This window comes from Misgurnus anguillicaudatus, chromosome 14 (genome assembly GCF_027580225.2).
Source record: "Misgurnus anguillicaudatus chromosome 14, ASM2758022v2, whole genome shotgun sequence".
NCBI lineage: Eukaryota > Metazoa > Chordata > Actinopteri > Cypriniformes > Cobitidae > Misgurnus > Misgurnus anguillicaudatus.
The window spans coordinates 11,540,859-11,555,235 of NC_073350.2; the positions used below are offsets into that span (position 1 = coordinate 11,540,859).

The 14,377-nt window shown below is 35.1% G+C and overlaps 1 protein-coding gene across 5 annotated transcripts in view; it reads left to right on the top strand.

The window, feature by feature from the left end:
• Positions 1-14,377, top strand: part of LOC129427603 (bis(5'-adenosyl)-triphosphatase) — a 433,001-nt gene that overhangs the window by 357,775 nt on the left and 60,849 nt on the right. For 4 of the 5 annotated variants that reach the window (XM_055184195.2, XM_073875867.1, XM_073875868.1 and 1 more), the window contains one exon: positions 8,541-8,609. The exons of the other annotated variant lie outside the window; for it this stretch is intronic. In XM_055184195.2, the coding sequence (XP_055040170.2) occupies positions 8,541-8,609 (69 nt within the window). The remainder of the gene's footprint in view (positions 1-8,540; positions 8,610-14,377) is intronic. 5 annotated transcript variants of the gene reach the window in all.

Consider the following 14,377-nt stretch of genomic DNA (forward strand, 5'->3'; position numbering starts at 1 on the left):
GTGCAAAATGAATGGAAACACCTTCAAATGTCTCAAATCAATTCGATATACCAATTTGATCGCAAACCAGCATGTGACGTCATTACGCACAGGTTTTTATTCACTTTAAAGCCGTTGGATGGAAACACACTTTCACCAGCTTTATTCGCATAAGTTTTTTAACCGAACTTCAGATAATTAGATTGACAAGTGGATGGAAACTTAGCTACTGACAGTCATAAACAGGACTGTCTGGATTACTTTTTTTACTTAATGTTTGAAACAACAGGTTATCAACTTATGAATAACAACTTCTATGAAAACTCCCCCGATTCAGAACAGGTACAAACAATAACGTGACAACTTAACTCATTCACCGCCAGCCTTTTTGAGAAAAGTTTCCCACATGCATTTTTGTGATTTTAACAAAATTTTCACAAAATTCCTTGCAGGAAAAATTATTTTCTATAAATATATAAACATACAAATTATATTAAATTAAAGAACACACCCTCTGCTTTAAAACAAGCAATAAACAAACAAACAAACAAACAAAATGGGGAAAAAACGTTTCATTATATATTTACTTTTTCTACTTAATTTAACCACTGAAATATGGATATTTCTCTTCAAAAATACAAGATTTTGAGCAAAAAGCTTAAAAAATTGTGTTTTTGTAAAGAATTTTATGTTAGAGATCAGACTCAGAATGACTATCAAACATAAAGAGAGTTAAAATAAAACGTTATATTTTTTTAACTTCCGTTTTTGATACATTCGTTTTGCCGCCATCTGGTGGATAAAAGCGGTATTACACTTTCACTTTGAAATTTGTCCAGAAAGGCATACTTATTAGTTAAATATGAACTCATAAATGACGAGATAACTCGTCAATGGCGGTGAATGAGTTAAACAGCATAGCCAAGCCCAAACGGAATACGTGCCCGCAGATTTAGGCGGAAAACTTGGATTTAATGCCCGTCATTGACAAGCACACCTATCCCGCGCTTGAGCATGTTTGTGAGAAGTAATCTCATTGACAATAAGCATACATACATAGCGCGTTTGTGAGCCGTCATTGACAAGTACATTATCTCTGCGCGTGCTGTTTGCTTGACCGTTTTTAATGATAGAGAGCACAAACCATTTGATATTTGAGATGGAATTAAACTTACCGCTGAGTTAAGCAGATCTCACTTGACTCTGTCGTCTGTGACGCGCGACAGTCAGCACATCATTTCAAATCCGTTTCCAAGACAAATGCTGTTGTTGTTTAATATAAAGTTTACATTGCCTTGTAAAAATGATGAAATTATCTTCATGCTAATTTCATAATGCGAACGTATTAACACAAGCTTTTTATTCTGCCACAATATATAACACTATAAACAATAATATGTCATTTTATATACAAACTATAATTCTATCTTGACATGCACATTAGGTTCATGTTGGTCCAATTTGATTCAGAGGCTTCATTGGTTTGGTGTATTCATTTTCATTGTAAGAAAATCATTTGTAATATTTACAGCTTAAATTCTTTAATATATTTTTTAAAACATTTAAAATCATTCCGCAGAATTTTCCAAACAATTTCCACAGAAAAAGCAAAAAAAGTCTGCAGAAGCCGGAGCCACGTCTTCCCTCTCTTGCGCACAGTTGCCGTCGTCGGTTTCATTCTCAGCCTCCTTCCTATTACGAGTTGTTACTGTAAAAATGCGCTACACTTGTCATTTTAAAAACCGTAAGGTTTATTTATAGTTCGAATACGGATATTTCACGTCATGTTCGAATGCATATTCGAATATCGAATAAAAAGTGACAGCCGTCACGCTTACAATCATTTATCAAAATATCTTTTTTTGTGTTCATCAAAATAAAATAAACTCATACAGGTTTACAACAACATGAGAATGAGAAAAATTTTGGGTGAACTATCCCTTTAATGGTCTTTCTGGAAACAACACAGTTGTCTGATCAGCGTAGAAAGCTGTCATGTTTACATCAACGACAAAGCTTCAAGAAAATCGAATAAACACTGCATTTTTAAAATTATGCGAGGTTTACGGCATAAAGTCTTTAAAAGACGTCCAAGAGTTTAGCTTGAAGCAATTTGTGAACTATAAAATATGTAAACGTGTTTGTGATTGTTATATAAACGTTAGCAATGTTTGTGAATTAATTAACTACCGGTATGTTGTTATGGAGACATTTCCACATCCGTGTAATTTGTGTTTGTGTAGTTCCACAAGTCCGTGTAAAGTCTGATGATAAAGAGCACCAATTTTCTGATTCACGATTTTACATTTCCTTTGCTGTGTGTGTATTAGTACATGTTAACAATATGCAGAAGGTGGAAACCCCAAAGTAAAAGATGACGCGAATTATCGTCTCCAACGTAAATCTCTTTTCTTGGACTACAACAAACACACGCATTGTAGGCAACAGTTTACTTCCTGGGATTGGTTATGTAGACAAGACTGACATTATCATAATTCCTCCCGCTTTGGACTCGCAGCCTGTAAGTTAACTCCTGCTAGCATTGCATTGTGACCGAATCTTTCAAACATGGTAAGGAGCGTCACATTTCTGTCTGACGTCAGAGGTATTCAGACCAATCACAACGTACAGATAAACCACGTGAACACACTGTATTATATCAAATACACAAAATAACGTTGTTTTTAGCAATGAAATAGGAGCTCTTTTAAAGACGTCCAAGAGTTTTGCTTGAAGCAATTAGTGGATTCTAAAATAAAGATTTTAACATGTTTGCAATTGTTATTATAAATTTTAGCGACGTTCGTGAATTAATTAATTACTGGTTGCACACCAGTCTATTATTATGGAGACATTTCCACATTCGTGTAGTCTGTGTTCTTGTAGTTCCACAAGTCTGTGTATTTAAATGTGTTCTCAGCTTGTCACACCACAGAAAAATGTGTTATCAATGGCGGGGAAAGTGTTAATAAGTTATTTTGTCAATTAAGAGACAACATTTGAATAAAAAATGTGTTCCTGATGAATTTTGATGTTAATCTGCAATACCACGATTATCCACTTACCCAATTTATGAAAAAACTGAAGCCAAAGTGTTATTTACTCATTTTAAACTCTGTGTATGTTTTGATAATTGCTCTGAATCTGATCTCTAACAAAATTCCTTCACAAAAATGCAATTATTTCAGCTTTTTGCTTAAAAAAGATATTTTTAAAGAAAAATACCCATATTTAAAAGTTTATAAGCAGAGAAAAATTATAGATAGAACGAAACTTTTTTCCATTTTGTTTGTTTGTTTATTATTTATTTGAAAGCAGAGGATCTGTTCTTTATTTTGATATATTTGTATGTTTATATAAGAAAATTTTCCTGTAAGACATTTTGTAAAACTTTTGTGAAAATCACAAAAATGCGGGTGGGCAACTTTTCAAAAATGGCTGGTGGGGAATGAGTTAACCACCCAGACAAATTTGAATGATTAAAAAGATTATGATTTATTTAAATAAATAAAATAAGTTATCAAAATCATCTTTGCTCTCAAACACTGGGGGCGTGTCTTCTGTCAGGGCTAAAACCACGCCCACTCGTGGGAAAGCTGCTGTCTCTTTTACTTTCAAATACCCATACAACCTCAATGGATGCTCACGATTGTGTTAGGGGTGGACCAGTGCGTCATCGAGCCAAAGTTGTAGCCCTGCCCAAATAATCCGAGCACCGAAATGTGGAAAAAACTGTTTAGCGGTATAACTCCACAATTCAGTACTACATAGTTCATAGTCATTGTAACATGTTTCTGCAATGTCTAACAGTTATAATGTTTAGAAACAATTATCTAAAGTGACTTTACACATGACATGGCACAAATGTGCCTGGTTGCTTTATTTGTCAGTCAGATCTCTTGGGCCGTCCTTGGTCATTCAAAGCGGCCAAGGTTCCCAGACCAGCTCTGCGTGAGATTACAGTCAGTGCAGTGCTCCAATGGATGACTCGGGTAAAGATCTATCTTTCTTTAATAGGTAGTTTGTGCCGTGTGCCTCTATTGCTTTTGACCCCCGTGTCTTAATTGGAGACCAGCTGTTGGTGACAAAATGCATTTGTCTACTTGTCTGACTGGATTTAACCTAAACAATATAAATAGCAGAGCAGCCATTTTGCACATTTGTTCATAGTTAGGAGCTAATTAAAAGACATCTGTTTGAATTAAAGGAAAGGACACTTTACAAACCTTTTCTCCAGTAGAAGTTGGTTGCAGATGTCTCACGATATTCAGGCCTGATGAAAGGTATTTCATGTTTATGAGGATGGTTAAAATGTAAAATAGCGACATGTTCAGCTGTGAGAGGACTTACACCCTTAGAAACATTCAAATTCAATCAAGCACCACTTAACTCAGTGATTATATGCTGTTCGGCTTTTAGCCATTATCATAATACTTATGCTGCTTTTCATAAGAAGTGAATGTTTTTATTTCCCAGGATTGAAATTAATAAGGTACAATACAACAGACCATGCTACAGTATATTGTCGGTAAAAATACAATTAAAGTGTGTTGTTGGACAAAAAGGCAATGACTATCCTTCCGAAATATAGCAAGGTCTTAAAGCAACACTATGTATTTTTTTACCTTTAAATAATGTCTCTAAAATTATTTCAGTGATAGAACAACTTTTAACTGGACAAATTGTACTGTTGCTGCAACCTGAGCAGCCTCCTAGCTGCTACAAGCACACTCTGAAAGTGAGGGTGGAGGGTAGAGCACACAGCCCCGACCCTCCCCCTGCCTGCAGAAGAGTGTCTGATACAAGGCACTGTTGCGCTTTTCAACCACATGGGGGAGCTGTAAGTCATTTTTACATGGAAACTACATAGTGTTGCTTTAAAGGGGACATTTTACAAGACTTTTTAAGATGTAAAATAATTCTTTGGTGTCCCCAGAGTACATCTGTGAAGTTTTAGCTCAAAATGTCATATAGATAATTTATTATAGCGTTAAAATTGCCATTTTGTAGGTGTGAGCAAAAATGTGCCGTTTTTGGGTGTGTCCTTTAAAATGCAAATGAGCTGATCTCTGCACCAAATGGCTGTGCTGTGGTTGGATAGTGCAGATTAAGGGGCGGTATTATCCCCTTCTGACATCACAAGGGGAGTCAAAATTCAATGACCTAATTTTTTTTACAGAGAATGCTTGCAGAGAATGATTTACCAAAATCCAAAATTTAGTTACTCGTATGTTATTTTTCAGATTTTCTAGGTTGATAGAAGCACCGGAGACCCATTTATAGCACTTAAACATGAAAATAAGTAAATCATTTAAGTGCAATTATGTTATGTTTATGTTCAGAATTTTTTTAATGAAACAATATTTTATTATTTTATGATTAACCGAATGGGTGCCGTGTATAATTGAATTTCAATTCTGGTGCTCTGGTATTTAATTTAAAATAAGGCAAATAAAATCATGTACAAGTAATCCATGGTCTATATCACATAAAATGAAATGCAATAAATGTCAGACCCTAACCCTAAAGTCTCGCCCCGAATTTCACAAGCACCTTGTCAGATTGCCCTTAAAATCACCCATCTAATTTTCTGCACTGTTCAGTCGGCGGCCCTTTGCTCCAGTCTGCAGAGTGTTTCTTCTCCATGCTAACCATTCCATTCAAAGTCTTCTCGAGGAAATCACAATCTCGTGTATGCGCGTGTATGTTTTCATACTTTTCTCAAGGTAGACGAATTTAATAATGCAGACATTATGCAAATGGACTCATTAAACAGAAAGCACATTGCAACAAAGCAGATGCCTCCAAACATGTTATCTTGTTTGTAACATTTATAAATACTTATTCACTAAGCTTGAGCTGTTTATCACAACAGGCTAATGAAAAATGAATTAAAAAGCATGGTAATTAGGTTATCATACCCTGGTAGAGTTCATCACAGTGTGAAACCCTGTCTGATGGTTTGAATGATAGATAATTATATTTTTTGTTTGTGGCAGGCTTTTATATTTGTGGCCCTGGACCACAGAAGCAGTCATAAGTAGCACAGGTTTACATGAAGCAATAGCCAACAATACATGTATGGGTCAAAATGACCTATTATGATATTAAAAGGGGCATTTCACAAGACTTTTTAAGATGTCAAATATGGCAAATGTATTCATCTCTGCACTAAATGGCAGTGGCGTGGTTGAATAGTGCAGATTAAGGGGCGGTATTATCCCCTTCTGACATCACAGGGGGAGCCAAATGACCTGTTTTTTAACATGCTTGCAGGGAATGGTTTACCAAAACTAAGTTACTGGGTTGATCTTTTTCACATTTTCTAGGTTGATAGAAGCATCTGGGACACATTTATAGCACTTAAACATGGAAAAGTCAGATTTTCATAATATGTTCCATTTAAGTAAAGATCATGTTCATGAAGATATTTTGTACATTTCCTACTGTAAATATATGTGTTGCTAAGGACTTAATATGGACAACTTTAATGCCAATTTTCTCATAATTTAGATTTTCAAATAGTTCTGCCAAATATTTTCAGAAAATACAACAATAAACCTTATTTATTCAGCTTTTAGATAATGTATAAATTACATTTTAAAAAATGGTTTCGTAGTCCAGGGTCCCAAATATATTTTAATATTTATGCTGTGTTAAACCTGAGATCTTCACGACTGGACAAAGCAATCAAAGCTGGCTTTCATAAGATCAAACTTTAAGAGTCTTTTCAAGGAGACACGAGAAAGCATTGTGATGTCACAACCACCCTCTTTTAACCTTCACTTTTATATTTGCAAGTTTATATGTATGCTATCCACATAACATAGCATGCATCTTATCTTTGCATGAAAAGCTTTGGTACTTTAACAACGAATGATCACAAAATACACATTTACTGGACATGCTTTTTGTCACAGGCCTTTTTATTTGATCTTTTAAATGGAAACATCTAACAGTGACAGTTTTACATGACTATTTTTTAAGTTGAACATACAGTACAGCAAGACATTTTAATAGATAGGGACATTGCATGTTTTAAAGGGGTCATATTATGAGATTTTTTTTAAAGATGTAAAATAAGTCTTTGGTGTCCCCAGAGTGCGTATGTGAAGTTTTAGCTTAAAATACCTCACAGATAATTATTTATAGCATGTTAAAATTCCCATTTTGTAGTAAAATTTGCCGTTTTTGGGTGTGTCCTTTAAAATGCAAATGAACTGATGAAATGCAAACACTCATAGCAATGATGGTGGTTTGTTGAAATTGAAACTCGATTGTGCTGTAAATTATTTTTCTATCTGCACTTAATGGCAGTGCCTTGGTTTGGATAGTCCAGATTAAGGGGTGGTATTATTGTAAATGACCTTGCTACCTACCTCACAAAACCAGGAATCAGGACAACCTAATTTTTCACACGCTTGCACTGAATGGCTTACCAAAACTAAGTTACTGGGTTGATCTTTTTCACGTTTTTTAGGTTAATGGAAGCACTGGGGACCCAATTATAGTACTTAAACATGGAAAAAGTCTATGCTATGACCCCTTTTACATTTCTAACTGAGCTATTTGAACATGTCAAACATGGCATTGCACCAAAACTCTGTCTTATAATGTTTTATCATCTTTAAGCACCTGACTACCTAAAGGTTCATAAAGGAATAGTTCACCCAAAAATTATTTACTCACCGTCAAGCCATTCTTGATGTATAAGATTATCTTTTTCAGACGAACACAATCAGAGTTATATTAGAAAAGTCCTGGCTGTTCCAAGCTTTATAATGGAAGTAAATGGTGCTTCTGATTTGAAGCCCAAAAAGTCCACCCATCCTTCTGTAAAATTAATTAAATATTGTCAATTTTTCTTACAAAATTGCATTGTTAATTACTTCTGTGAATGATTAATTCACTTTATAGGCTTTAAATCAGAAGCACCATTTACTAACATTATAAAGTCTGGAACAGGACATTATTTGTCTGCAAAACAATGCCATAAAATAACCATTTTTGGTTCCCCAAATAACCATTCTGTCTTTATTTTTTAAGAGTGTATGACAGATATCAAAAAGTAAAAGATAACAATACCAGCCACAGATGATCTACATAATGCACACCTACTGTATCCTCTCAAAGAACAAAATCTGTGCACAAAAACTAAATGTATCGCTTAAACAGAACCGGTTCTGCTGGGACTCAAATTATGTTGCTAATGCGCACCAAACGAAAGCAAAATTTCACAAACTAACCGTGCAGATGGCCAAGTTTGTGACAGCATATTGCTGAGGGAATTTGCTGAGAACATCTGACAAAGTCAATTTAAGTTTTAAAAGTCTGAAAAGAAGCAGTCGTGGAGGTTTACAGACGCACGCTTAGTGGGATTTACAGTAACACTTTGTTGATGTGGGAAAGTTTTTTCTAAACAGCACAAGCTGGCAGAAGATTGTGTTGTATTGAAGGAAGTGATATGGAGGGTGGCAAGCATACCCGTCTCTACTTTCTCTGCCTGTGAACTCCTACTGAATGAATGAGATTTCGATTAAACGTTTTTCTCGTTATTACAGCATGTCCACGTCCACGTGCTGCCGAGGAAGCCTGGAGACTTTGAAAGGAACGACAGCATCTACGATGAGGTGAGGTTCGCATGCTATGCACGTTCCGTTTAATGCGCCTACAGGCCGTGGTCGGGCAATTCAAGTGTTTGCAGATTTTTTTAGAAGCTGATTTAAAGAGATAGTTCACCTAAAAATAACTATGGAGGACTACAAGAGTCATGCAAAATGTAATAAAGAACTTCAATATTTAATAACTACCTAGACAATAAAAATAGCAATTAATACATTTGTTTAAAAATTCATTAATTAATCTATAAATAAATAGACAAAGTTACAAAAAAATCAAGTGTAACATTTTATTAAGCAATAAAAAGTGAGATTATAAAAATAATGTAGAAATAAATATTAATCCATTAATAAATAGTTCAAAGTAATATAACAAATTACAAAAACAACATAAAACACTCAATAAGTTCATCATTTTAAATTGCATTTACAAATTCTTAATTAAATAATGGATATTCAAAATGTATTTCAAAAAGCGAAAAGAGAAATAAATAACTGGATTTATAAATTGAACTACAAATACAGGTTTAAATTAGGCATATAAAAGGGCATTTCCGTTTAACTTTTCTGTTTTCATTTTCCCGATGGTTCTCCTTTTTTTCGCTATTCGCTTTGCTTTTCGTTTTAGCCTCTCTATTTAGCTTTTCTGTGACTCTTTGGGTCCTCATCCAAGATCTATAAATCTGCGCATGACGTATAATCAGAGCCAATCAGCGAGCTTGTAACATCCACCTGGCCATAGCTAATTTGCATTTCTTATTTGACCATTTGCAAGGACCCAAAGAGTCACGGAAACAATAAGGAGTACCATCAGGAAATTTTTTAAACCTGTATTTGTAGTTTAATTTATAAATCCAGTTATTTATTTCTCTTTTTAAATCGCTTTTTGAAATACATTTTGAAAATCCATTATTTAATTAAGAATTAATTAATGCAATTTAAAACTTATTGAGTGTTTTATGTTGTTTTTGTAAATTGTTATATTACTTTGAACTATTTATTAATGGATTAATATTTATTTCTACATTATTTTTATAATCTCACTTTTTATTGCCTAATTAAATGATTTGTTTTTTGTAACTTTGTTTATTTATTTATAGATTAATTAATGAAATTTTGAGCAAATCTATTAATTGCTACTTTTATTGTCCAGGTAGTTATTAAATATTTTAGTTCTTTATTACATTTTGCATAACTCTTGTGGTCCTCCATACAATACAAGATTAAAAAGACACGAAGATAGTTTTCTTTATTACATGAAAAGCAATATTGTAAAGTACCGTAAATGACTGTAATTTGCAACATATTATGATCGTACAGTACTTATCCGCCCACATGTTTTATTTTCTGTATCTTTAACTGCGACTTTTTATATGTAATTGAAACATGTACTTAGCAATGCTAGGCTGAACATCAGCTAGTCGGGTTCATATGAATATTCCACTCCACAGCCCGTTTATTAACATAAGCCTTGCTTTTTTAATTCCCAAAAGTGCTCGGAGAGAAATGAAGGGTCTCATCACCAGTGTTCGACCAGCGCATGATAAATAAGCTTGTTGTTAAATTTGCATGCGGTCACGGGGGTTATTCTAGAGTTTTTCGGTTTTCATTTTCACTGTCCTGCACAGCAAATGAGCGAGATTTGTTTCCTCCGAGCTGTTTTTGCCTTCCTATAAATAATCGCTGAGAGTTGTTCCCTGTTACCTTAGACTGTTAAATGTTTTATAAGCTAAACTAGATGCATTTACTTGCTCATAAAGCCTGTTTAAGAGTAGATGGGATTTTAGCGTCTCACTGATACTGAAGAATCGTCTCTCCGGTATGTTTTTTCCCCATCGGGCTCTCACAGTAATAATTGTTAGTGGCAGAAATGTGGTGTTGTGCTCATGTGAAGGGTCATGTAATGTGATACAATACTATTACTAGTTTACTGTATTAAAGTTATTATTTATTATAATTTCACAGTAAAGAGAAATTACGCTGTAAAATTCAGATTTCATTTTCAATAAATTACTGTAACTCCTTTAAAGTCCTCACAATTGGGCTAGAAATGAATACTCATATCTATCTACTGTAGTCTTACATATGCAGAACTTTTGACAACAGAAGGCTTCATTTCAAGGACCACCCATACCTGTATGTTTGACTGACTGACATGTACTGTAAAGCAACCAATCACAGTTTATTTTTTTCAGCGTCATGTGTTAGGGATGACTTAAAATGGTCAAGTAGTTGTCCCAATCCTGCAGAATTTAATAAAGTATTGTTTTATGTGCCTTATGCATTCGATGTTTAGCTGTCAGTATACGAGTAGGACGTCTGAGGCAGCATATTTACAAATGTCAACCCCATTATTTGGGGTTTCAGGCATCTTTTTACTATATTTAAGTCACCCTGTATGTGTTTTATCACACTGTGCTATAGACTATAAAAAAAAGACTAAAATTGATGAAATGCTGGCAGCAGCTTGTACTGTGGTGATAAAGAGCATTAATCCACATCTCCGTGCATATGGTGAAGTCCCTCAGGATGTACTGCTTACAGCATTCCTTATTTAAAAGTTGCTTTTGATTAAAGTTAAAGAAAACAGTGTTAGAAAAGTAACTAACTAAAAACATAACTGTAACTCAGCTGCTTTATGAACAGTAAGTTTTACAGTATCAGCTTCTAAATCACTGTTGTTACAGTATGGACTCTATCATACACCCAGCGCAATGTGTCTTTTGCTAGTTTCATCCCGGCGCAATGATCATTTTCACGTTTAGCGCCACATTGTTTAAATAGCAAATGCATTTGCGCCCAATTTTGCACCCATGGGCGCTCCGTTCTAAAAACGAGGTGTGTTCAGGCGCATTGTTGGCGCGTTGCTATTTTGAGGCAACTAAAATAGACTACGCCATTGACCAACAAAAACCTAGTCTAAAGTCAATGGCGCAATATGGTTAACAAACCTTTTTTAGCATATTTGCTAATTATTTTATGAGATTACAATGATTATGTAGGATATCAATACATTTACAGCAATTAAAAGCCTGCTATTTTTACTTCCATGACTGAAAGAAAAAGGCTTTTAAAGGATTTAATCCAAAAAATAACACCTTTTTTACATTATTTTTAAACTGGGGGTCTTCTTCCTCCGCATAGTTTTTCAGTTTACAAAGTCCATCATCTAAATAGGGATTAGACATAGCGCCAGTGCAACTGGCTTTTAAAGGGGATGAGAGCTGAGACTCTTATTGGTTTATTGCACGTTATGCCCAAAACACACCCATTACTCATTAAGAGAATATGAACATCCCTTTTCGACTGTGCGCTCGGCGCACAAACCATTTTCCTGTCGTTAAATTAGCAAAAGTGGGTTCAGACACGCCCATTTAGACCATGCGCTTTAAACAATGCGCTTAGATCATTAAAATAGGGCCCTATGTCATATTTTAAAGCACGTATAATCTTACAATGGTGTTAGCTGAGGCAATAGTAAAAAAAACTCTGTAGCGAGTTAACATTTTAGCACTTCCTGTTGGGGAAGTCAATATTTTTTTTATGGGGATCTTGAATAAGATCTTGGGTTAACACAAGCCCATGATATTTTTCCGTTTTGTTCTACAAAATACAACACACCAGTAATACCTCAACTCGTGACTTTTTTAACTCTTTCACCACCAGCGTTTTTAAAAAAAGTTGCCAGCCAGCGCCAGCGTTTTTTATGATTTTCACAAAAGTTTAATGCCTTCCAGAAAATGTTCTTCTTCAAATATATAAACATACAATATACCAAATGAAAGAACAGACCCTCTGCTTTCAAAAAAAAAAAAAACGTTTCATCCTATCTTCAGTAGTTCTTTTGTAATCAGCTTTTGAATGTGGGTAGGTTTCTGCAAAAACACCACATTTTGAGCAAAAAGCAGAGATAATTCAATTTTTGTGACGGACTTTTCATAGAGATCCCATTCAGAGCGATCTTTAAAACAGACATGGACATGCAGCAGCTTGCCATAAGGCAATACTTCCGGTTTTAAAAAGTTGCGGAAGGGCGGAAAGACAGAAATACTTGTCATTGGCGGTGAAGCGTTTTCTCTTGATTGACGAGATATCTCGTCAATGGCGGGGAAAGAGTTAAAGCTGCTTGTTAATACAGATTTTTTTCGGGGAATTTAAAAGTCATCAGGTATGAAAATTTAAAAAAAAACAACGCAACATGGGCACAATTCCCAACAAACACAGAGTATCCACAGAGTATTTTCTTACAAGGGAACATGATTTTAAATGTTTTTAATAAAGTTTGAAAGAGATGTCGGAAGCTTGATGATGACGTTGATGTCAAAAGATTGTGATGTATTTTGCTTATTAGCTTTAATTTCTAGTAAATAAAAAATAACTTATTTTTTGCGATAATCCAAAAGTCTATGGGAAAAAATCGATGGGGTATTTGCGATTGAGCCAGTGTCCCACTATCTTTTAGGTTGGCCTGCAAAAATAAGTCATCCCTGCAGCACTCTAATAAAACCTTTCAGATTTATTGATTTTGAAAGTCTGATTGATTTAAGCCAAGATTCATTTGATTAAAGTACCCGTTTACTTGTTTGTTTCACACTATAAAAATAAACTATTTTCCTCACGGAAGGTAAAAATTAGCAAATAAAATATTTCAAAACAATATTGAGTGCTCCTTACTTATAAGGTAAATAGTCGTGTAATAAGCGGGATAATGTACAGGCGACAGGTTGCGAAATAAGCCCTTTTAGTGTAATACAAGACCCTCAGTTTCGCTTATTTCTCTGATAACAATAGCCTGGGTTTGCCTTGCGAGGAAATTTGTTCACGCTGCAAGTGTAGCATGGAGGCCATGGACCAAAGTTTCCCCTCAAATAGGGAACCAATCACAGAACGGGGAGGGGGCAGCAAGACGATGAAGACATCTATGTGACACACCGAAGCAGTTTGTTTATATCTATGGATTCAACATGACAACAGACCCGAAGTTACCTTTCGATGCAGCCTTAGATAGTGTTCCAAGTAGTTTTGAGTGCAAAAAGCAACTTTTGGCGTTAAATAATTTAATATCCAAAAAGGATATGGTTGATACCAACTTCTGTCGTCAACAAAGTCCATTTAACTTATAAATGGTAAGTGGTATTTATTAATATTATATCGTCATCTGGTATAATTGAAACCATCGTCTATGAGCTACGTACAGACGTATTTGATAGGCATTCGTAGCGCCCAGTAAACGGCTCTGGGCATTCGTAAACCACGCTTCAAATACGAGAAAATGAGCATGTGGTTCCCAGACCTCTTTGAGAATGGCTATGATTACAACCTACTGCCTGTACATTATCTCTTACTTACAATATTTAAATGATTAAATATTTTTACTAACTTTTTTGTTATGCGCAGACTCTGTTGGCAGACTCTGTTGACGGCAAAAACTGTTACGCAGGCAAGCCAAGTGTACTTTGGGCATGCATACATAACATTGTCACTTCATTTAGAGAATGTGACATGCAACCGTAAACTCCTGCGTTGCGGTCACAAACAGCCTGACAGTACCTGTGCGAAAGATTCACTCTTCAGCGGTGCTTCAGCTGCTCGGTCTGATTTACTTGCTGCCATTTCCGTTTTTCTTTACTGTGTCACCTTGCCAAAGAAAACTCTGTCACTGCATATCATACCTGTGTGCGTCATTGCACTTTACCCTTTTCTCTCTCTCTGCCTGCCTCTTTAATTCTTTTTATCTCTTTGAGTTTTCTTTTGAATGCTCTTGTCAGCAGACATACAGT